Source organism: Pleurodeles waltl, chromosome 4_2 (genome assembly GCF_031143425.1).
Source record: "Pleurodeles waltl isolate 20211129_DDA chromosome 4_2, aPleWal1.hap1.20221129, whole genome shotgun sequence".
In the NCBI taxonomy this organism is placed as follows: Eukaryota; Metazoa; Chordata; class Amphibia; order Caudata; family Salamandridae; genus Pleurodeles; species Pleurodeles waltl.
Window position 1 is genome coordinate 60,098,888 of NC_090443.1, and position 25,631 is coordinate 60,124,518.

The 25,631-nt window shown below is 41.3% G+C and overlaps 1 protein-coding gene across 1 annotated transcript; it reads left to right on the forward strand.

Moving 5' to 3' along the window:
- Window positions 1–405: 405 nt before the first annotated feature.
- LOC138292207 (keratin, type II cytoskeletal 4-like) lies at window positions 406–16,840 on the forward strand. The gene is made up of 9 exons (XM_069230653.1): window positions 406–1,158; window positions 1,857–2,074; window positions 2,628–2,688; window positions 3,327–3,422; window positions 5,090–5,254; window positions 12,299–12,424; window positions 13,227–13,447; window positions 15,269–15,303; window positions 15,406–16,840. The coding sequence occupies exons 1-9, from the start codon at window positions 421–423 to the stop codon at window positions 15,759–15,761; spliced, it is 2,016 nt and encodes a 671-aa protein (XP_069086754.1). The 5' UTR covers window positions 406–420; the 3' UTR covers window positions 15,762–16,840.
- Window positions 16,841–25,631: the final 8,791 nt, after the last annotated feature.

Genomic DNA, 25,631 nt, shown 5'->3' on the forward strand with positions numbered 1-25,631 from the left:
CAGTCACTCTGCTGATTTGAAAATTGATGCTTGTCGTTCCTGGCGATTTCTCTGAAACATCTGTCAAGGGCATCTTTGCCAGCTACTTACTAACCCCTGGTGAAACAGATGCCGAGTGTGAATCTCTGAAGCAGACAGATCTCAATATCCATGTTGTTACAAAATAAAACACGACAAAACTGCCCCCACAGGTGTAGGAGATGCATCTTGTGTGAGACACAGCAGACAAAAACGATAAGATAAAGAGTCGCACAGAGATCTACATTTTCCTGCATACCTTAACTGAACCCTGCTCCCTGCGGGAATAGTGCATAAAAGTATTTCATAATGCCGAAGCCTGCAAGCAAATGCCTTTTATTAATTCGTGTACTCTGGGATAGGCGTGTTCCTTTAGCACTCCATTAAACAGGTTGTGAAGGAATGGTTCCTCCCAGGCACGCCAAATGTGCCAAGCCCCTGTTGATGAGTAAATTGGCTTGGTTAGCTGCCTGTGACCCAGCCTACCTGTCAAAACATATAAAAGCAGATGCCTGCTTTAATAATCAAAGGGGAACTGTCTCCTTTCCTTTCGGCTCCTTTGTGCACCGTAACTTTACTGAACATTCCTTGCTTCGGCTACTCTTTCAGGAGCTCACCATGAGTTACTCTCAACATTCATACTCTCAGTCTGAAAGAAGAGGCAAGGGTTTCAGCGCTGCCTCTCTGGGAGGAGGTGGAAGGGTCAGCTTTAGCTCCACTTCTGTGTCTCACGGTGGAGGCGGTGGTGGTTATGGGCGTACCAGTGTTGGTGGCGGCGGTGGAGGTGGTGGTGCAAGTGGTTTTGGCAGCAGAAGCCTCGTTAGCTTAGGGGGAACTAAACGAATTTCCTTCGGCATAGGCAGTGTTCGGGGTGGGGGTGGTTTAGGTGGAGGAGCAGGGGGCTATGGCAGTGGAGGTGGTAGTCTTGGTGGTGGAGGTTTCGGCAGCGGAGGAGGTTTTGGAGGTGTTGCTCCTGCCTTCCCAGTTTGTCCTCCTGGTGGAATCCAACAAGTGACCATTAACCATAGCCTCCTGACACCAATCAATGTGGACATTGACCCTGCCCTCTCCAAGTTGCGAAGCGAGGAAAGGGAGCAAATCAAGACGCTCAACAACAAATTTGCTTCATTTATAGACAAGGTAAGCCAAGAACCTAATTTCTTTAGTTCTTATAGACACATCTTTTAAATTGTGGTTCACTATAATGTTAAATAATGAAATAGGCTCTTTTTAGTTGGTAGAGGCTGTTTTTTCAAAGATGTATTTTTTACTTATAAGGTTGAAAATTAAAATGCATTAGCAGTCAAAAGGACTGACATTACTATCAGCAACACAACAGGTTTAAACAGTAGGGACTGTTGATTTTGAAAACTCTTCTTGGATTTGTAAATACTTCAGCTTGAAAAGATGCTGATGGTTGTTGCTTAGTGGACATGTTCTTGTGTCTCGATTCTGGGATATAAATTCTTCATAAATGCCCTAATTTGTATGTGTGTATGCAATTAAGGTTTTAATAAACTGTGCTCACTCACAGTAGTTCCTGAAACTTTGTCTCTCATAAACTCACAGACCCTGCCCGAACTGGGAAGGCAGCTGGCTCCATTATGTTGTTCGAAGATGTTGAAAGGTCTTCATGGCTGATATATGTCGCTAGGTGAAAAAGTCACACATGAACAAGCAAATGTTTGTGGTTAGTGTGATAGAAACTCTCCCCATCCCAAGTGATCCCACTGTAAAATGGAAACAGGTAGCGAAAGTGATGAAATGAGAGATCGTCGTGGTCAAGTGAAGCATCTATTGCACAGAGACTTAGCTATCGTCTTTCCTGTGACTTTTAGGTCCGATTTCTGGAACAGCAGAACCAGGTGCTCGAGACCAAGTGGAAATTTTTGCAGGAACATGGCCAAAAAGGGACCAAAAGGAGCAACATTGAGCCCCTCTTCGAGACGTACATTAGTAACCTGAGAACGCACCTAGATCGGACGGTTAATGAAAGGCCCCGCCTGGATAACGAGCTGCGGGGCATGCATGATCTGGTCGAGGACTACAAGAAGAAGTATGTGAGGGGCTGTCTGGAGGGGGGCGGGGGGTGCCTCGCGCCTGCGCGGTAGTCCGAGTGTGGAGATGGGGAACTCACCTTGGGAATCAGGACAGGCCGCTAGCTCAATTCATTGTCAAGCAGCAAGTGCAGCGCTGGCAGCAGAAATGCACACAAAAGAGGTTCTGGTCGGTGTGCACTGGAAAGATAGCAAACAGGAAATGGATTGTACAGTTTGACCCTTTTCTTATTCAGAATCAGGTGCTCAAATGTGTTGGAATTTTAATGGCATATTTTAGATTGTAGCAAAGAAGTAAAGTGTTCCGTGTAATGCAGACAGGGTGTAGTTGATTTGCTATCAGATTCATACAGTAAATAAGGAAGGGTATTTGTGTTCAGTGCATGTGTCAGGTTTGGGATCGTGCACAGAATCGGGGTCTTGACAATGAAGTGCTGCACTAAAGGCGAACACAAGGATGTCTTGCGTTTTGGCTGATACCTACATTAAAAAAAGCTCGTGGTGCGAATCTGTCATGACTTAACCCCCCCAATCTGTATCTTACTCCAACAGATACGAAGATGAGATCAACAAGCGCACAGCCGCAGAGAACGAGTTTGTGGTGCTGAAGAAGGTCAGTGGTCTGAGAGGCAATAGCAACAGGGGACGCTGTGTGCATGCCCCGAGGCTGTGTTGTGATGTTCAGGGGTCCAAAGGGGCACAAGGTCTGCTCTCCTTATCTGGAATGTTAGGTCTTCTTGCACCGTGTCCATGAGTCTGAGTCTTCTGACTAGGAGTGCTCTGTGCCCCTATCCTCCTGTGAGGACAGTATCTTGGCAGTGTCCAGGATGAAGAACAGTAGAGAGGAGAATAGGTACCAGAGAAGGGAAAAACAGTGCTCAGGACAATGGAAGCCCTCAACATGCAACAGCTGGGGCTCAGGGATCAAAAACAAAAGTGCAAATTCACAGAAAGAGGAAGGTTAAGTCTACGAATGACTGCAGTCATAGAGAAATATGACAGCAGGTGTCATGCCGGGGGACAACGTGGTCAGCACCATTGCATGAGACAGCACCTGAGTATGTTGAACATATTATAATGTATGTGAGCAGGGAGGTTCGACTTGATTTCCTGCAAGTCCATAAAGGGGAAATCCTCTCGATGTTTCTGAAGTAGGAGCCAGTGTTTAGTTGCCCTGAAAAGGCCACCAAGGAGCAATCTAATTAGATCTATCATCCAATGAACTAATAACGTATTGTGATTCTTTCTCAGGATGTTGACGCCGCCTACATGAAGAAAGTGGAACTGGAGGCTAAAGTGGATAGTCTAACTGATGAGATTGAGTTCCTCAAGAGACTATTTGACCTGGTGAGTAACCTGTAGTTCCACTCATATTGAGCACTCTTCACCAAAGAAGTTAGGGCAGCATCCAGCTCCTATGATGCTGTGAAGCACAGGTACACAGGGAGAAGGTATGCACCTCTTCTAGTACTAAGAACCCCAAATGACAAAGGGCAGGGCAGCATCCTGTTGTTCAGCAACTGAGAGCCCCTAGCCAAAGAGGGACTATGAACTTGCAGTTCTGATAGAAATGAGAGAAACCTGATCAATCGCGTTAGAGGCACTTCTGGATTCAAAAGGGTGGCATGCCTATCCAATGAGCAAAGTGACAGCTGCTTCAGAACAGAAAACCCATCTAGAAAGTGGTCAGAAAAGCAACCACCTCCTACAGAACTACCCTCAACTCAAGAAGGGCAGGGAAACTTTATTTCCTATATAAGTAGGGGCTTTTAACCAGATATGATGAGAACGTATGTTTTGTTAAAACGGAGAACTCAGAATCAAAGACGGCAGAGGCACCTCTAATTCAGAACTGAGGATCCCTTATCACAACAGGACCTATACTATATAATCTACGGGAATAGGCAACAATTGTTCAGTGGAGTATTACCCGTGCATTATTCATAGGCATACAATCATGGTGAGCCATCCCTCGTGTGACTGATAAGTCAGCTCTTCTGAAAAAATTAATATCTGAATAAGCAGAGGGCAGGGAATAAAGCACACATAAATGTGTTTAATTGTGGACAACAATGTAATATATAAGCAGGAATTGTGGCTAGTGTGCCGTATAAGCGAATATGAGATAAATGTGCACATAAAAAGGAAAACAAGACAGACCCAATAGAACCAATAACAACCACTTTGAACTGTAAATTAATTTGTAGAGTTCAACTGGCTTGTTTTGCATTAGACTACTGGGACGCTTGGCCACGTTAGAATACAAGGCAGGTACGACTGTGACCATTTAAACAATGTTTTATGAATAATGCTACAGTGAGCCATTGTTTTCTGTTTATTACCTTGATCATCAAGGGCAAAGGTTTTTCCACCTGTTAAAGAACGGTTCACACATTATTATTGAGAATAGAGGAACCTCCAGCTTCCGAAGAGCTGAGAACCCCTAATGAAAGAAGGCAGGGCAACATTTAACACCTATAGAAGTTATACTCAATAAGCATAAATAGCAGAGGGAATTCTCGTACCTATAGAACGGATCTTCCCTAATTAAAGCGGGCAGATGGATCCAGCTACCAGTGGTGATCCATGAAAGAGACATGGTCATATAATCGGTCATATAATCTTCAGCACAATTGCATTGCCCACTGTTGAATCCTTGGGTACCTATATATTTAAACAAGCCGTGGCACGTCGCCTTTTCGTTCAGGGGCCGCTTTGTAGCCCTAAAGTTTGTAATGTATCAAGTCTATGTATACGTGTAATATCACCCAAAGTGCCTGTTAAAAATCCAGAATCCATAAAACTAAAGGGCAATAATGCCTGTACAATATGAAGGGTCCATGCAATGAACCACTGTGAAGTCCAGAAATGAAACAACATAAAAGGTGCAGTATCTGTGCTTTTGAGAGAAGACAAATAGAGAGCACATGATTAACAGTAGCAAGGACAGCAAAATGGGGGAGCACCAGGGTTTAGCTTAAAAGTTGCTCAATGTTGTGCTACTTTTACTGCAGGAACTTGCAGAAATCCAAGGACAGATGTCGGACACCTCTGTCATTCTCTCCATGGACAATAACCGAGCCCTGAATCTGCAAAGTCTCATCGCTGGTGCGAAAGCTCAGTATGAAGAAATCGCCAGGAGGAGTCAAGCTGAGGCAGAGGCTGCCTATGCAAGCAAGGTATGTGACACGTGATCTGGCACTAGCGGGATAAGGTGCATCAATGAATCTAGAGAAAGATATCATCTTCTGCTTGCCACATGAGAACATAATTTAAATGCCATCATTTGCTTCATTGGCAACCAACATATCACACATACCAAGGCAATACTAACTTATTTCATTTTTGTTAAAAGCAAGAATGAGATATTTCAGAATTCACAATTGTAAAACAATCAGCAACATGAGATATTCTTTAGAATGGGGGCTGAAGATAAATATGTCTGTTACCCTAGAACCTAGGGTCAGATTTTGAATTTGGTGTACACAATATTTTGTTACAAACTTGGCCGAGTACCCTTTTTGCTAAACTCTTGGTTTGCCCGCTCTATTTAGTGTCAGGGAAACCTTTCACAGACAGCCAACATACAACAGGCTGTCAGCCTAAATGCCTCAGAACTCCCACCCTATTTAGGGAAGACCTTCTGACATCATTTTTTCTTGTTAGAGACAGAAAAGTAAAGCCTGACAGGAAAACACGGAAATGACCACACATGCTGGGAGAAAACTCCCAGTGTCCCAAAGACGTTTCCTTTATATATGTTTTTTTAAAACACACTTCCACTTTGACAGATTGTGTTTGTAAAACAAAAATCTTTGCTGTGTAGGCTTACTGATCATTGCACCAGTAAGGCGAAGTATTTCAGTGCCTTCAGAGCAGGTGCCATAGCAGCAGCTCCTCTAAAAGCCCAGGGATCTCCATCAGGTAGGAGGTGACTTATGAATATGGCAGGCTCTGGTGCACTAGGGCAGCAGATGTCATCCCTCTTCTGCAGTGGCTAAACAGTGTACATCTGGCTGGGTCTAAGTCAGACTTTAAGTACTTTACTTCAAGTGTAAACAACATTGTGTTCCTCACAGAGCAATCAGCTACAACAATTACATATGTATGTATGTAGATGGTGAAATGAGAACCAGAGCCCCAAAAGATGGGGTAAAATAATTAACACGATCACTAGTTTGAGTATGAATACGTTAAACATTTTAAAACTCATACATGTACGATGTGCACAGCAACTTGTTTATAAGGACGGTAGGATGGTTAAATCAGATGTTACTATTACCAAATGCTGTAGCATTCCATTTACTGGCCATGAAAGAATAGAAGAATAGAAGACTAAGTCAGACCTGCTGGGGTGACCTGCATATCATAATATATGTCACCATCAAGCCTATAACTCACCAAGCCATCCTGACAAACTTGCAACTGCGCAGATGTAGACACCTTTATGCCAGAAACAAATTAGCCGAGGTGATAATGATGCCATAAAGTAAACAAAGTCCAGCTGCATTCATCTTACACTTTTTGTAATAATGACAGGGCTCAAAATGAACAGTAGTACAGCATCCATAAACTCATTCCACCCCCCCTCCACTACTGTAACCTCCCCCCCCACACACCCTCCACCGCCCCACCCACAACATCTAGCCTTGTCGTATGGGCACAGCTCTCCTCCCACTGCAGGTTTCCCAATGCCTCGGGCAGAAAAGGTCCTCTCTTCTAGCCACTAGATGCAAGGGTGAGCCTGGATGGGGTTATGTAAAGCATTGCTGTGAGTGTGCAGAAAGTGGCTGGTATTATGTTAAGTTTCACAGGTTCTTGCAGGGGGTCGCAGGGAGTAGTTCGGGAGGTGCACAGCGTGGCCGTAGGAAGGCTGTGCATGACCAGGGGTTTGTAGACTGTGGCAGGAAGCGGTTGGGTATATGTGCACTATAGCTGTCAGACTGCAGAACCTCGATATTATGTAGGGCATGATGGGGGCTTGCAGGGCATGGCTGGGCATCCTAGAGCCAGGCAGGGGGTCACAGCATTGCCGGTTTGTTCAGTGTTTATGTGAACATTTTATAGCTAAACTACTTCGAAGGGCAATATCTCATTTTTACTTAAAATTGTTTTTCTCAGATCTAATAGCCCTGTGCAAAAAGGGGGACCTATCACCCAGGCAATGATAGCTTACCTTACAACTCAGTTTAGACTTTTGTTACAAATGGTTTGAGCGGTGTATGTTACCGTTTTTATCTTACTATCTAAAATGAGATATTCTTTAAAACAAAGTCCCGGGAAACTGATTTCAGAAACGTGTGTGTTTTCAAATTTATGGAAGCTCATACCTCAGCACTGCCACTTACTCTGAAGTGGCCATCATGAGAAATGTATAATTTACCTGGTCAGCATCTGTCTTTTAACATAATTGTTAAAACTTGTAAGGGTCAGAAAATATTCTTATTAGACATACATAATGAACCTAGTTCATTTCGGACTTTATCACGCTGCAATAGCTTAGATGGGTCAGTTCAATTACTTTATGATCGATTGGCTTCTTGGATTTCAGAATTTTACTTCCTCGGTTGGTGGCTTCATTGGTTGGTGAATGGCTCCCTATTTCCAAACTACTAAATATGCCAGTCAAATGTTAGAAAATCCATAGGGAAGTAATGCAGAAAGATGTTCATTTTATTTGTTTGGGTATGTGGATTGCTCTGCTCTACTGGATTTCGGGCCAGATGTACAAAGCGTTTTCAGAATTGGGCCGTTTGCGACTGCAAAAAAAATTATTTTGATGTTCCGGGCTCTATTTGTGATTCAGTAATCTATTAACGACTCGCAAAGTGGGTTTGAGATTCAGTATTAGCAAGCGGTCTGTTTTCGGCATCCCTTCCTAATACCAAATTGCAGTGGTATGTGTGAATGTTTTGCGACTGAAATGTAGTTTGTAAAGAAAATCTTTCATATTTCTTTTTGAAACAGATCCCATTTCCATTTAAGGAAAATGGGCTCCTTATAAAAAAAAAAAGATTGGTCTATTTAAAAGCAGTCACAAACATTGTGGTCGGCTGACCCTAGTAGGCCATCATCCCTGTGATTTTAGTGATTTCTAATGAGTTGCAAAGCGAGACCTACTTCATGAATATTAATTATGTAGGTATATTTGCGACCCACTGGGACTCGTACAGTGTGGGAAACACACATTAGAACATGGGCATTTGCGATTACCAAACAGAAAATTGCTAAAATGTGGTATTTGGTAATCACAAACCTGTCACCCTACGTACATTTGGCCCTTAGTTTTCATTAAATGACACACCTAATGACATATATATTATACATTCTTGATTCTGGTGGAACTCCAAGTGCACATATGGAATAAATGACGGGTTTATGCACAGGTCCATCTCGTGAAAGAAAGGATGTGACTTTGATTGAAAGAAATAAAGCTTGGCTTTCACTGCCACTCCAATCTGATGCTATGACCACATACAAGGCCACTTTTTAAGGCGTACGTTTAAATTAACAAATAGCAATTAACGGGAAGGCTTTATTGATCATTGCAGTTAAAAGGAATTTAAAATGCCACTGTTGGGAAAGTTCCCTGACAGGAGGGAATATGTATAAAAGTCTATAAAAGTAGTATTTTAGCTCTAATTGAACAAAAAAACTTGTCTGGGTAGTTCTTTGAAGCAGGCTTTGCATTGAGAGGTATAGGTGAATACTAGCCTTCACATAATACAGAAAAATTGACAGAATACTGTTAACCAAAAATGTAAATAGGCTCATTGCTGTTCTCCAGAGCCCATATCCAGAACATGAGACACTTCTGCTTATATGTGACTCTGGCAGGATTCTCAGTGCCGGCACAAATAACGTCCAAGCTCAACTGCAAAGAGTGTAGACAGGGAAAATCTATTTTTTTTAAAACAAAATATGAAGCTCAGAGAGGGAGAAAATTTAGGAGTTAGATTCTTCGTTGTTGTGACAATAGATCTTATTACAGTGAGAAATCAAAGATCCCTGTCTCCATGAGATCCAAAGGTTGAAAACACCAAACATTCATGTCCGATTCGGGCTTTTAAATTTAAATAACCACTATGAAACTTCTGAATAACTTTCCAATTGCAGGAAGGCAAATATCAAAAATGTATGTTTTGTTTTCTATCCGCTAAATCGCAAAATTAAATGGGATTTTCATTTTTAAAGGCACTACATGCGTATTTGACTTAAACAATGCATTCCCTTTTAAATTGGGTAAATGGGTGTGTAAATCACTGGAAAGATAACAGGAAAAGGTGTTTGTAAACGAACTGTCCAGGAAAGAATCCACTGAGATTTCAGAGATTGCAATTTCAGGAAGTGACCAGATGACAGATTAAGTTGACTATGGTAGCAAAGAGACTGATATGAGTAATTGCACATTTGTGTTGAGGATGTTTGGACGTTTTCTGTGCAGGCAAGGTGGACAGCAACACGATGTAGCTGAAAGCTCACTCCCAGGTTTATTAGACATTCTATAAAAGTGTATGCAACAGAGTACTGTTGCACATCTTTAGGAAATATATGGCGCACTTGACACCTAGGCAGGTGGTGCAGGCCAAATGAAGATCACCTAACAATAATCACCTCCTGTAAGCTATTTATACACTGAAACAGTGTACCAAGTACATGTCCCAGGTATGTAAACTAAGAACCTCTACATTAGAAAACCAGAAAGAACTCCAGCCTCAGGCCTCATTTACAAGGGCCTAGCGGCATACGGCGCTACCAGAGCGTCATTTGTTTATGATCCGGTGGCGCAGTGTACCAGCCATATTTACAAGGCCACACAAAGCCACCTTGTGTGGCTTTTCATTGCCTTGTAAATGGGGACCACTTTCAAGCATAACACTGCATGAAAGGGATGTTCCATGGGTGTTGCTGTCCCACACAACACTCATAGAACTGGGAGGAATCTAATGCATTCCCAGATTTACAAGTCCAGGAATGTGTCAATTCCTATGCCTCTTCAGGGGCGAGGTAAAAATGGTGCAACGGGGAGAAATAATATTATTTCTCTCATGTTTTTCCTCATTCTGCAGCACACATAGAAAGAGGAAAACGCCATTAATGATTGTTTATGTGCAGGAAGGAGCCGCCTCCTGCACATAAACAAACATTCCTGTAATGCAGGCACTCTTGCACCATGCTGCAAGGGTGCATGCGTTGGCGGTAGGCTGCCAATTGTGCTACAGTACTAAGGAAAGTACAAGGACGCATCATATTGTTGTAAATAGAGCGCATCCCTGCACTTTCTTAATAGCTCAGTGTGGCGCTGGTTTGCAGCACCAGGCTGCATCATTTTGTTGTAAATGAGGCCCTACGTGAGGCAAGGAGGTGCAGGCTAGTGAAAGGTTCAGGCACAGGGAATGGTACCAGATTGTAGAGACCTATCTATTGTGTCATAAATATTGCTCACAAAATATTACCTTACAAAGTTAATAACAGACAATCTACAGACAAAGGAGTGATATTTTTGTACTAGGTATTTGGGAAAATTGTTTATGTCTGATGATATTTTTATTGTCCATTTTCTGACATATTGCAGTTTCCAGTCCACATCCAAGTGAATGAAGGGAACTACCTAAAAAATGTGGGGCATAGGGAGGGATTGAGCATGCTGAGTGGTGAGCATGCTTGATAAAGTAGCACACGATTGTTTTCAGTAAATAGCACAAAATGGAGTTTTGGTCCAGGAACGTGAAAGTAGAAGATCTCATTTTTTTGCAAAATCAGTAGTCTGTATGAGAGAATAATAGAGTGCTTGCTCATGAGTTCGGAGGATACTATCTCCAGTGGAGGGTGTCCTAGATCATCTTCTGAACCTACCACAGAGGGACTTTCACAAATATGGTTATGACCTTCAAAATCCATAACAACATGGGACCTCGGATGTGTAAAATATTTAAAATGATCACTCTTTAACCTAGGTCTCTGATTATACTCATATTACCACAGAAAACACTGCACATCTTTTTATCGGCTATCCACTTACCTTGATCACTACAGATCTTTTCAATCAGACATAAAGTGCTGCAAATGTCATCTGCCCTCCTGCCACCTTTTATTCAGAAATACTTGCATTTCAAACCTTTTTTCTGGGAACCAACTGACTTTGAAACTGCAAATTAACATCATACATTTATTGACCCCTGCAAACCCTGCTTATCCCACCCTGAATTGCTAACTCCAGTGCAATGCCATGCCTGACAAATCAAAATTGCCATGCATATTTCAAAGCGTTGCCTTCTTGTTTGATAGATAAGCCTGCATCATTTATGAAATACACCTGTGTCAGCCATTAAATTAATTTTTAAATGTTTCCAAATCATTTGATGGCTTCATTAGAAAAATACCTTTGAACAACACAGCATCGACACCCCGGAAACGCTTCCCGTGCATTTGAGTCACAAAGTTCAGGATGACAGCAAATGCCAGATTTTCAGCTCTGAGGAGCATCAGGGGTATTTTGGAACCACATATTATTTCATAAGCACACCAAGGCTACAGAATAAGTTGTAAGTTGGAGCAAATCATAGTCGTGAAGATGGTGATGGATAAAAGTGAATGCCCATGCAAAATATAAACGTTTGTTCTTTTCATCTTTGTTTGAAAGTTATAAGTATAAGCTTTTGTTCTATTCATTTTTTTGTGGTATGGTACGGCAGTGCAACTGTCGCCAGACAATTATGTGAGCATCACTAGAGAGAGCCTTTGACTCCACCCACATATTGGAAGGCACAAGTACTTGTTTTGATTGGGCAGAAGTTGGATGCTTCTACAAAAATGTACTTGTCCTCCACACAAAAATGTGCCTGCTCTCCACACAGCTGTGATAATTTTGTTTATTTATTCAGCTGCCTGAATTCAAACTTCCAGTGGCACACATTCAACACTGTTATGCCATTAAAGTGTCTTAGGTGACTAGATATTGTATGGTGTTTTTCTCTGGCAGCAGCATAGATAGGAGCAGGACAGTCATTAACATATATGGATGTTTAGGTCTGGCTTGACAGAGCAACTCTCACCTGCCCTTTTAACCTACACCAATATGTATTCTACAGTTCTTTCATTACACACAAATTCAAATTTCTTCCACATCCCATTTACTTGTAATGTTTCACATGACCATACAACATTTCTTTGGAGCCAGAGCTATTAGCATGCCAATGCTTGTCTGTTGTTGTGTTCCACAGTTTCAGCAGCTTCAGGCAGCCGCTGGTCAGCACGGGGACCATCTGAAGAGCAGTAAAACTGAGATTTCTGAGCTGAACCGGGCAATCCAAAGACTGAAAGCAGAAATTGACAGCGTGAAAAAACAGGTATATATGTCTTGCCTAGCTATTATCACATGCACCATTTTCATAGCAGTCTTTACAGTCTTTGATGATGAAGACTTCACTCTGCACATATTATGCTACATGTTCAAGTATGTGAGTTTTTTCCTGTGCACTAATTAAATCACTGCTCAGGCAGAGAAAGGTGCTCTCCTCAAATGCATACGTAGACTCCGGTGGAAATAACTTTAAAGAATACGCTGGGGCAGTCTAACTCCGTCCTTAAAAGCCTTGTCAAGTGGCTGCACGTCTTCAGAGATCTAAAGGTCCATTTCTTTAGGATAAAACTTCCTACTAGTTCTAGATTAACGGTTTATTCACACCCTTAGAATGCCAACAGAAGAAGAAACAGTCAAATGATGGAGCTCAATAAGCAACTAGAAAAAAGTTAATATTGATCATTTATAGGAAGCGCCCCTGACTGGGGGTAATAAAGATGCACCAAGATGTCAATAGCAAGTGCAGGCCTTTCTAGTTACCTCTACCTCTGATAAAAAGGGAATCACAGTAATACTGTCCATCCTTGGGCACGTGTTTAGAACTATGATTCACTAAACTTCACCCAGCGGCAGAAGGATGAGGATATCAGGCTTGTGCAACCCTAGCCAATCATACATGGAACTCATAACAGTGAGAGGAAGTCTCCAGATAAGACATTGGCTACATTGTACTATGAAACTTACGTATTCAGGAATTACACCTACCAGATATTAGTTGTAAAGGTGGTAGCAACCTGATAACGTTAAAAGCAGAAACACTCTAACTGATGTGCTCTACTTTTGTCCAGATTGCCAAACTGCAGACTAGTATTGCTGAGGCTGAGGAGCGCGGTGAACTTGCCCTGAAGGATGCCAGGGCAAAGTTGGCGGAGCTGGAAAAAGCACTACAGAAGGCCAAGGAGGAGATGGCTCGCCAGCAGAAGGATCACCAGGCGCTGATGAGCGCTAAGCTAGCCCTGGACATTGAAATTGCAACTTATAAGACCCTGCTGGAGGGAGAAGAACACAGGTGAGTGAACTGTGACAACGTGGAAGTGATCAATTAAATTGTATTTTAAGATTTTCCTTGTGGTCTGCTTCTGAAAATTATGTTAAAAGTCAGGTGACTTTAGAAGACCACACATGTGCCCCAGAACGGCCTTGTGCTGGTAGTAGCGTTCATTTCAAATGTTATTAATAGTAATTTGACCTGAGTTTTTCAAGCTAGCACATGATTAATAGCAAGGTATCATCAAGAAGAATACATGAACATCCATGTAGATAAGTCACTATTACTTCCTGAATAAGAGGTGAAAGGATTCCTCCTACTGGTAAACTTCAAGCAAACGTCTGATAACTACAAAAGAAACAAGCATTTGCAATGCAATAGGACTCACATTTGCTTGAGTTAGAGTTATTGGTGTTGTAAATGCATAACTGGACTTTTCTTGCCACATAAATTGGTCACCCCTGCAACATAATGTGATCCTCTCTGCCACATAATTCCAGTAGCCCTGCATATAACTAAAACATTTCCCTTTACCTTCTTCCTCTATCTGCAGCAAAAAATGAAAATATTGCCATTATTTAATATATTCTGACTCTAGACTATAAAAGGTCGTATCTTGGGAGCTTAGTCTAGGTGGGGCTATAAACGGAGAGGAGGGCAGCAAGCTTGGTGCTGTGCTTTAGCAGACAGCTGAGCATCACTTGAGGAAAGAGGGTCCGTTTTAGTGCTTGCAGAGGACTCAGAAGAGGTTAGACGATACTGGAAGTACTTATACACTAAAAAAATCCCTCTAATCAAACTATGTTTTCATTAGCCTGATAATATTCTAGTCCAGTCATGAATACTTCAAATGTAACAAACATGTAAATATATTAGTTGATCCACTATTTATTTCATTCAGAGGTAACGCTTTTAAATGTTTTGGAAAAGATACATTCCAGTCTTTAGGAGAAACAAAACACATTCTATACTTATATGAAGAGTTTTAAGAAATTATTAAACATGACACATCTTAACATTGTCATTGGCGCTTTAAAAGCGGCAAGGACATAAACCACTTGTTAGAACTTCAAAGCGGCATTGGCCGCCATGGAGCGCGAAGGGGAGAGAGAAAGAAAAAAGAGGTGAGCACACACAAAAGTTTATGGGTGATCGTGCAATAATACATGCAACAGGGTCAGTCTGCAGGTGAAACAAAACATAGACTCAAAGACGGGACACACATAAAAGGTTTTTCAACGACATCAAGGGATTTTTGAAAGACAGGCCGGGTGGTTAAAGCCCACAGAATAGATTAAAACAGGTTGAAAAGCAGCGCTTACGCAATGCTATGCTCGACCCTTTTAAAAGGGAGTGGCTGAACTTTTAGAGGAAACAATTTCTGGGTCAATGAAATTAAATATCCATCCTTTATCAAATTTGAAAGAGTATGAAGAACCAATGTGTAAGGGAGTTGCACAAAGGACTCTGAATGAAGTTTGGATCTAAATTAGTAAATTTACTTTCAATAACATACACCTCATACAACTCGGTGTACTTAAAGGCTAAAGAATGCACCTTGTATATTGACGCTGTCATGAATCTCTAGTTCATATGTAGCTGCGCCCTATGCACCATATCTCTCTGAACTCTATGATAATCCCTGTACCAAACCAATAATTTAATGACACTTCATCCGAATTATTATCATTTTACTGTGTTTTTAGTACAGTGTGGATAGCTGTTATGATGTGACCTCTGGGATATTATATAACAAAAAACACACAACCAAAAAGATGATCCTCAAAGGTCTGTGTGCTCATCCTCTTGTTCTCACCAATGTTCATTTTCTTTCTCCTACAGAATGTCTGGAGAGATTCAAAATGCAGTGAGCATCTGTAAGTATCTCAATTGTTTCTGGAGCAATGCTGCGTTTTGTACATTCTGTTGTAGGTTTCCAGAAAAGCTCAAGTGTAATTCTGATGTGCTTATTCTTGCAGCTGTGGTCAGCAGTGGTGGAAGTTACAGCTCTGGAGGAGGAGGCGGAGGATATGGCGCTGGAGGCAGTGGATTTAGTGGTGGCAGCGGAATTGGTGTGGGAGGCGGCAGTGGTGGATTCAGCGCTGGTGGTGGCAGCGGATATGGTGTGGGAGGCAGCAGTGGTGGATTCAGCGTTGGTGGTGGCAGTGGATATGGCTCTGTGAGTGGTGGAGGATATGGCTCTGTGAGTGGTGGAGGATATGGCTCTGGGGGTGGGGGAAGTATTGGTGGATCAGGCGGAGGAGGCAGAGGCAGCTCTGGGGTGGCAATAGTCCAAACAACCTCGCATAGTTCTTCAAGGCAAAAGATGTATTAAATGTAGAGTGCTGAATGGTTTCTCACCAACTGTTAACAATAAGCTCACTGTCTTATGACGTCAACACATGCAATCCTTTTTGTCTGTCTCTCCCTACTGAAAACTCACAAAATATGCCTCTGGAGTCATATTTTACACCAGCTTCACCAGAAAAGTGATAAATTGTTTAGATCCTCAAGCCATGCTTATAAGATTGAATGGTACTATTGATAATTGTAAATTCCACCCATGAAATCCCACTTGGGAGAGGAAAGGAACTCAGCTCCTGGAAACAAACAATTTTTTACACACATGCTGTTTTGTTGCTAAGTCTTGGTCTCCTTCACTGAATCTCTTTCCCGGGTCACTATAGGTGTCGGCTTTAGGACGATAATCTTCACTCTTTCTGTACAATATCTTGTTACCCAGGGTGTTTTACGGTCAGTTACCATGACAGCTTTTTGTGAAAGCTCTGCAGGTTGGAGTAAGGTGAAATGATAGGTCCAACTTCGACACAGTATTAGCTATGCACAAATGAACCACAGTTACAAATCAGATGCAAACTGATTAGAGAAAGCAAAACAAAATCCCACCCTTTTGCATGGTCTTAGGTTGAGATCCTTCCATTCACATCGGAGACAATCATAGCCTTAGTACAGACAAGAACCTCTTTTATATAGAAAAGAAAACATATGCAATGGGTGACAATATTTTCTTGACCCACCATACCACAGAAACTAGTCCCTCTCTGAAATCATAGCTCTGTTGTTGGCCAATGTACTTCTAGTAACTGTGTGTAGCAGTATTTTCCACGGAGACTTATCTTCAACAATGTTGGGGCCTCGTGTATGTTAACTATCATGCATATGCTGCACTTCTTATCAGGCGCTACAAGCAGTAATCTTTTGAGTAGATTGTGTAACCTGTGCTGAGTGTATACCAAAGCCATTTTATCACCTGGACTGTACACTACCACCTACTCGACATTCTTGTATTATTATAACTGTTACGTACGCTAAACTCCTGCCTGTGGTTTGCATTCTTTCTTGGGTCGTTTTCTCTGCCTGGCATACAGCTATTAAACTATATATGTCACAAAATCCACTTGTGTTGTCAAGTTGTTTTCTAAAGTCTTATGTTGTATATTACACAAAACTGATTATTCGAATGGATTAAAGGGATTCAACTGAAAGTTTATTTCATGAAGAAATAGGGACTGAAATACTATGGGCTTGATTAAGGGTATCAGTTATTGAAGCATGTGGACCGTTACAGTATAACATAACATTTAGTTGGTCACATAGTTACGCATTGACCTTCCCTACATGGAGGTTTATGTTAGATATGGGATGCAGGCATTAGTACCCATATGTCTGAATCCTCAGTTTGATTGATCGATTCATTCTAGTGTTGATTCAGATACCTACTAACATCGACTAGTCTTAAAGTGTAAATAGGAACTATTAAATACATTTCAGACTTTTTTGTGTTTATGAAGTTTTGAAGACATCCCGCCTGTACATATCTATCATTGTAAATTTTGCACACTCCTGCACCTTTTAGCACTATGCCATCTGCACCTAATTTTACTTTTTGTATGTGATGAACTACACCTATTTTGGAGAACAAATGGAGTAAAATGTTTCTTGTACCAAGAGAGAAAGTTACATTGATTGCATCAGAAAAGATTTCCACTGAACCATTTTGTTTATTGACACTTTGTACCCTGGTTAATGGACATAAGTGTTAGGTCTTGTAAAATGTGATGCATAATCTAGGACCCAGTTGCGTGAAAGGAGGAGCATCAGCAGATCTTTTCCTCGAAGTGTCCCATTCCTTACATGATGAACAAAGCTCCTAACTAATTTGGTGATGCCCAGCCACAGAATTAAGTGGCAGATTTAAGATCCGCTAGCACCTCCTTGCACCACACTAGCGTAATTCTTTTCACAGTAATGTGGCCCAATGAGGCCACAATCACCACGCCAAATTTACAAAGTGGTTTAAATCATGCATTGCGCCACTTTATAAACCTTTGCGCTACATCGTGCCTGTGCCAGCCAAATGTCTGTAAAGGGGACATTCTCAAATTAGATGGCCGAAAAAATAGTGCAAAGAAATCTAAGAGATCTCTTTGTGACATTTTTCCAGCACTTTTAATGCCTTCTCAGAGCAGGTGTTAAAAGGAGGTGCACAATTGTTGACAATGGGCCTCAATGGGGTTTGCAGGATTAGCGTAAAAACATTTTATGCTAATCCTGCAATGCTCCGAAAGAGGTTCAAAACTTTTGACACTAGTTCCCTAACTACTGCCATGCTGCAACGTAGCTTAGATAGGGCACACACATGGTGGCGTTAGGGAGGTGCTAAGGGGGTGCAAGGAAAATGGCGCAGCAGTTGGTGCAGTACCACTTTCCTTAAATCAGGCCCTAACGCACTTAGGTGAGGCCTCCACAGTAAGGTAACATTGAGGTCTTGGTTAAAAATTTGAAAGACATATCTGGTTGAGCTAAAATCCGCAAAGAGAAATTGGAAAAAAAAAGTACTCCATGAAGTGCGTTGTGCCAATTAAAATGCACTGCATAGTTCACTGCCAGACAAGCCTGGACGAGCAGTGACCCACATAGCAGATGTTTTGGCAACATGAAAGACAGCCTTCTACAAAAGGAGGTCTAGCTCATAATATGGAAATGATTACAAAATTTATGCAATATGTTATTTATTTTGAAGGCAAATCTTTTGAATCAAAACACCCTCAAGTTACATTGTCAGAACAGGAAGAAGAACAAACAAAAGAGATGATGTTAGAAATAGAATTGTTAACATAGCTAGGTTCTCAAATTTGTAGAGAAAAGGCAGCAGTTCTTGGCACTCTGGTAAGTGTTGAGGGAGAGAGTTCCATAATTTTGTCCCACAGATGATAAATCCTATGCTGTCAAATAAGCAAAGTGATAAAAGTATTTTTGGAAGAACGAAATGATGTATGGGTGGAGTAGAAGGCCGTCAGGTCAGATAAGTATTTAGGACTCTCTTTTTGCGGACAGCTTTGTGGACGGAGATCAGAAATCACTCTGGCACTCGCATTTCCACGTTAAGGGCGATGCTGAAACCTCTAATATGCTGCTACAATTGTCTAGTTGTAGGCAAGAGTTCGAGTTACGGCTGTAATGTTGGTACTGAAAAGAAAGAGTTTCACCTTACAGATGCATTCCAGAGGGAAACGCCTGCAGACATTTGGGCGTTCATGTGATTTTCATTCAACAGGAGTGAGCCTAGAGTGACTCCAAGACTCTTACCCTTTTCAATATGTGAGATGGATAATGTGCGTTGCCTCCCTGAATATCTGTTTTAATGTATCCACCTGTTTGATGGTGTCATCCTAATGCTTACTTTTAGAATGTGTCTATTTTGATGGGGAGTGATCCTGTTGAGGAGGTAGGGGCGGGGGCTGTAAACAGTCAATATACAAAGTGAGACCCCTTGCACCCTAGATTTGTGAAAGAGTTATATAGGCTGTGTGATTATTCCACGCCTGCTCTAACAAGTGTTAGTTATTATTTTCAAAATTCGTTTTATGTGTCCTCACATATCTATACCTGCAAACTAACACTTCATACATTTAAATCAAGACATATTGGTAAATGATAACCTGATCGACACACATAAGTATTGTAAACAAGAAGCGTTCTTTCTTGTGTACATGTGGTCTGTCCACAACATGTATTCACATTGATACACAAAACGTAATGACACCACTGGCACTCTGACTAGACAATCAAATGAATGAAATGACTGTCCATCAAATGCAATTACACATTCACATAGGGCCAGATGTATCATCACGGCCTTTTGCAATTCGGAAATAGCGATTTTTAAGAAATCGCTTTTTCCGACTCGCAAAGTGCCATGTATCACATTTGCGAATCGGTAATAGCAATTTCTTAAAAATCGAATCGAACAAGAAATCTCAATTTTGGTAATGCAAAACTCCAGGGTGTTGGGGGCCTAAGGCCCTCTCTGCTGCACCCCAACTTTTTTGGGGGGGACATGTAAGGTGCACACAAGTCGCAATTTGCGACTCTCTAAACAAGGTCGCAATTTTAAGGAATTGCTATTTTAGCGATTCCTTAAAATTGCATTCAGAATGTATTTCATACATTCTGAAATGGCATTTTGCATTCGCAAACGGCTATTCGCACCGTTTGCGGATGCAAAATGCTTTCATACATCTGGCCCATAGTGCTTTTATATCTATGACAACAAAGATAAGTATCCCACATGCATATTAACATAGTGCTTTTTTTCAGCAGAGATAAGTGTTCAAAATAAATACTTTTTAACACGAGTATACATTATTGTTCTCCTAGTGTGCGGTTGCAAGTATAAAATGAGGCCCTGCGTGATTTAGGCACAATGTTTCACCCTTATTCAGTTGTCTGAGAGGTATGAATCTTCTCAGTTTCTGTCTTTTGGCTATTATTGGCCTGTGTGGGTGTGCGTCTCCTCAGAAAACACTTTATTATGCCGACATGTTTCGACCTTCTTTGTGGCCCTGATAGTTAATTAGTGAAGGTCTTCCTCAGGCTTTACAAACTCTTGTGCAGAACACATATAGAGTATTCATGGGCCAGGGTTTAAAAGGTATCTTCCCAAAGGAGATCCTAGTGGTGAGTTGTCAGTGAAAAGGCAGGTGGGCTGCTCTGTGTGGAGGAGTTGGCTTTTGTATGAAGAAGGACTGTTTCCTTTTTCTTAAGATGGGTCCTGTTAAGGAGACCTAGCAGCTACATTTTGCAGTAATGAGGTCTCATATTGTACAGTGTGCGCCCAGTGCTTTTCAATATGTCTTCTTTCTTTTTGCTTTCAACAATCAAAGCCTACAGGTGGAGCATTCCACCCGCCTTTTCACCTGGGACCATTACAACCCTTTTGTCAGCAGTTCTGTACAGTTATGGACCTGAAGTGCCAAAATGCAGTGTTGTTAAATTCATTGCAATATGCTCCCCACTCTTACTCTGAAAGGTCTTGGTTAGCTAACAGCTGCAGATGGGATGGGAGGGAGTGAGGTCCCACAAAGAGAATGAAATCATGTGCTCACTATTCCAAAGTCTAGACCAAAGAAACACCAAAATGAGCAGCTTCTGCCGCTGGTCCCAGCGTTCGGCCAGACATGGTTGGACCGCATGGGGAATTTGACTGGAGTGCTACTTCTAAATAGGATGCCTATATTTTCAAAAGCCTCTGGAATCACTAGGCTTTACTGATATCATTGGTCATTAAGTGACCCACTACTTGACTGATGGTGTTATCTTTACCTGCAGATAGAAAATACTTGGCAGTCTAGTGTATTAAATCCTCTTTGTTTGAACGACTGATAAGCAAAACTCTTAGAGGATCTCAAGTTTGAGGGTCTATATCACACTGTGCATACTCCTTCGATGGTACCCCGATGAGACAGTCATCCAGGTATGCATAGCACTGGATTATCTGTTATCACAGGAAGTCTGCCACCAGGCTCAAGATCTTGGCAATGACCTCGCAGGCCTCATCTTAAACGTTTGCCACCGGTTTCCCTTTAGAAATTAGAAACAGTTCCTATGTTTATTCAGTAGGAGTCTTGGAAATAGGCATACAGAATATCCAAGGAGCAAAGCAGTAGATATCTGCCAATACATAAGCCAAAGTCAGGGAAGGAATCAGTTTTTAGTTTAACGAATTAATATGGAACAAAGACTTCCTCCCATTTTTTTCTTCCGAGAATGTGTCAGAAGTAGTGTCGCTGTCCCCTTCCTGGGCAAGTTAACCCAGCCTGATTGCGCTTAAAAAAAGCCTGTGTACATGATTGTGAAGTTATTTGAATGCACTTTGGTACAGAGACATAGCCTCAGAGCAAAGAGGAATTATGGTCAAAGTTGTGCAAGAGTTGTTGAATACCTGATTATGATGGCATTGGTGCTGTTGTGCCACTGGGGAGACTACCTGGAAGGGGCTGAAAGACTACCTCACTGCCAGGAAGAATGCTCAATACTGTGCCCAGGGACCAAAGTCATATATTAACCCCCTGATTCTCTTCCTGGTAATAAAACTCGGCACACCCTTAGGAATAGGTGCATCTTTACTGTGCATGCAAGAAACAAACCTCATCGGGGATCTAGTACTGACCGTAATTCTAAGTGCAGCATGCATCATATTTCTCTATACTACGCACAAATACTAGGCATTCAAGGATATGACCTAGGCTTATCTACAGGAACTTGCTTAGCATAACCGAAGAACGTTACACATGACACCACTGGGCAGAAAGGAATGAAGGTTGTGAGGCTATGTTTACACACAGCACAGGGGAAGTGCTGTATATTTTTTATGTATATGAGAAGCAGTTTCCTGTTCAATTAGTAGCTGGCAGGAATACTCACAGGATCCAAAAGGAAAAAAGCAAGAACTAAGGATCATGTCTAAATTCTGAGCCTAAACAATATTTTCTTATCATACAGTTGTTTTGGCTCTTGATTAGGATGCATTGTCATTCTTTACTTTCCAAGCCCGTTTTCTCTCTGTACAGCAGCAGATCATGCTCTGGAAGGGACTGAGCACTCGCCAATAAAAGATAATCTTTTTTTAGAGCGGCAGGTAGAACTTAGTATATATGGGGAGCATATAATTAGGCAAATATTTCCCAACCAACAGAACACTGCAAATGGTTTGAGGGTTTAAAGGAGCCCTGAGCTAATAGTCATTCAATAGATGACCTCCCTCAATGCGCAGATCAGCTGCTACCACTGAAATGTATTTTTGTAGGATGAATGGATGATGAAATTATGTTGAAGGAGCAATGTATCAAAATGAAATGCTGACCTCCCACTAAAAAGCTGAGATATTTCAAATGATATTCCCTGAAGAGAATCAGTTTGTGTGCTTCATTTAGTTACTGAATACAGCAAATGGCACTATGAACAGAAACTGGTTAGATCCTAAAGCGTTAGGATAAGTCATAATGCACAAGTTTTGATTCAGTTTCATAAAACATCGGAATATGAAACCAAGAACCCCTATATTTCTTCGGACCAGTTGGTGGCTTCCAACAGAAGAAATCTCTGAACTCCTTCAAGCGGTTCTCATGTTTACTTAATTGAGGAGGTTAGCATAGGTGAAATCGATGCAACGATAAGTAACATTATTTTAAATGCTCACAACTCAAAAAACCTTAGATACGAGTTTACTGATAAAAGAAGTGCGGTAACCAACCACCCAAAAAAATATAAGCTTCTACAGATAGAAAAGGCATTCCCTTGCAGGCGTGAATTTAACTTCATGGAGCAGTCTTTAGTGGCAGAGGATGAAATTCACGTTTCCTAGAAAAAAAGCGAATTAAATGTTGCCAGTTGCTAACTTTGAAACAAGATGTTCCTATCAAAGGTTGAAACAAGATGTTCCTATCAAAGGTTGAAATCTGACATCACAGCGATTTCCTAATATAAGTAACGCCCTAAACCAGTCATACCTTGGTCATAAGGGTGAACAATTATACTCAGAAAGTCCATATTCACATAAAGCATATAATATAACTCTTCAGCCAAATTTTGGAGAAAATATTATCCCTCATCAAAATCATATTATGTTCTAGAGACTGAAAAACAGACAGGTCGAGATAGAAGACGTGACGTAGAGCTTACCGTTTTAGGAAACAGCTGCCATGCCTGATGATGAAGATTTAGACTTATTTCCTAGATATCATTTTACTTAAGGCCTTTCTTTTTAATAGGTTTGTCAAGGAGTTTGCATGAAATAATATAAGTAGTGACATTCTGTGCCTGGTCAGGAGGCAACAACTGGTAGTGCCTATCCAACTCCTAAATAGAATAGAGTATAGAAGAACAAAGAAGCACAACAAATCCATAAAAAGTAGAGAGACCACAACCAAGATGAAGGTAAGCAAACACAGCCAGAAGGCAAGGTCTGGTCACATAAGCTCTCGCCTGTCAGTGTGTATGTGTTATATAAAGTTTAAATAGTAGAACAGAATCAATTATATAGTGTAGAAGGAGTTGGGATTGGTACAAATCTAGGACAGAAAGTGTAGTTGTCTGGTAAACATATTTCCTTGACTTAATCACAACCTCTTCCACATTAAATAACTTCTGTGATACCCATAGAGAGTCTGGGCCTCATTATGAGTGTGGCGGTCCGAGGATGGCCATACTTGTGTTGACTGTCGGACTGCCGCACTCCGGGCAATTTGACTGCCCAATTACAACCCTGGTGGGCAGACCCCCAAGGAACCACCGTCTCTGCCGGGAACATGGTTCCCGACATGGTGACGGCGGTCGGAGTTGTTCTTAGCCAGGGTGGTGCTAAGCTCAGCGCCACCTGGCTGATTACAGTCCTTCTTACAGCAGAGAAGAGCAGCAGTCCTTCTGTGTCTTACACAGGTTGAGGGGTGTACTGCAAAAAGGGTCTGAAAGTCCAATATGTAAACCTGGTGCCAGCTTTGAGGTAGGAGAAGGTTCTGGAGGTTTACACCCTCAGAGGTGCTTGGATGTTTTTGCCTCGCTCCTCTGGCCCCAGCTTGTCTGGGGCACAAAAGGGTAGTGTCAAACCCTTTGTGAATGTGCTAGAGCAGAGTCTTTGTGATGTGCAAATGTGGTAGGTGATGGCTCTGCCTCCCTATCAAGTCAGAGATGACCCATTCTGCCAACACTTATTTGCCCTTTGTCACACTGCCTGGGAGCAATACACAAAAACCAACTACTGGCTACACCTAGTTATGTGACCCAGGATACAGGCTTAAGGCACCACATGGTTAGGACAACAAAATGTCCACTATCGAAAAGTAGCCTTTGACCATTAAAGGTACTGCTTTTAAAAATAATATTTATCATTTATGAAGATATGGGGTAGCATGCAATGGTTTTCTGGACCACTGCCTGCTCTTCTGATTGATAAAGGAGAAGATTGGGTCAGAGCCTTCAATTTTACAGGGCATTCAATGTTACTATATTTATTTATTTATTGTGTCAACCTCCCAGACAGGCCATACAATATACAATACAGATTAAACATAATTTATTATTTAATTACATAATAGTTGCAAAACATCGACTTTCCTAAAAAGGACAAAAGCTGTCTTTCTTCTAAAACACTATAGGTAATATGCTTCCACGAAAGTACAGGTGCATAGCCATCGGCCGGCTTTAAAGCACTGGTACCTTAAAAGTGCATTGCTTGCGGTTCGACAGAATGATATCTAAAATAAACGATCACAGTAATAATTAAAAAATTAATCCATTAGAATCCTAAAAACACAGCAGTGAAATGCACTTACTGTCTTCCTTCACCACCTGTCTGCCTTTTCAAGAAAGATCTCATAACATTGTTATTTATATAGCATCTTTTTAGGTACTCTTAACACCAAGATGCTGTTGAATGTACATGTGAACAATCAAAAAATACACAAGACAATTAGCTGTAGCTCATATTCAAGCTTTCATCCATTTCACTATATTGGGTTGGAACACAATCTAGTAGATCGCTGAAGGAGTGACTTATGGCCTGATGTAGAGCATGGCAATTAGATCACTCTGTCACAAATGTGACAATATCCTGACCTTAGTACAAGAGCCATAGTCCATACTGTACTTGTATTAAGGCTGGCAGACTATCTTTCACATTTGTGATGGAGTAACTGTCCATCAAACTCTAAATCAGACCCTTAGTAAGTATAATAACCCCATAAATTTAAAATCCATTCTAAACAGGTAAATCCTCTTTATGGACTGGTGAAGATGTGTTTCTACACAGCTACAATTAGCTTCCAGTAAAACATTGATTGGTGTCTTTAAAAGCTATATAAAGGCGATTATAAAGTAAACAAAAAATACAAAGTGATTAATTAGA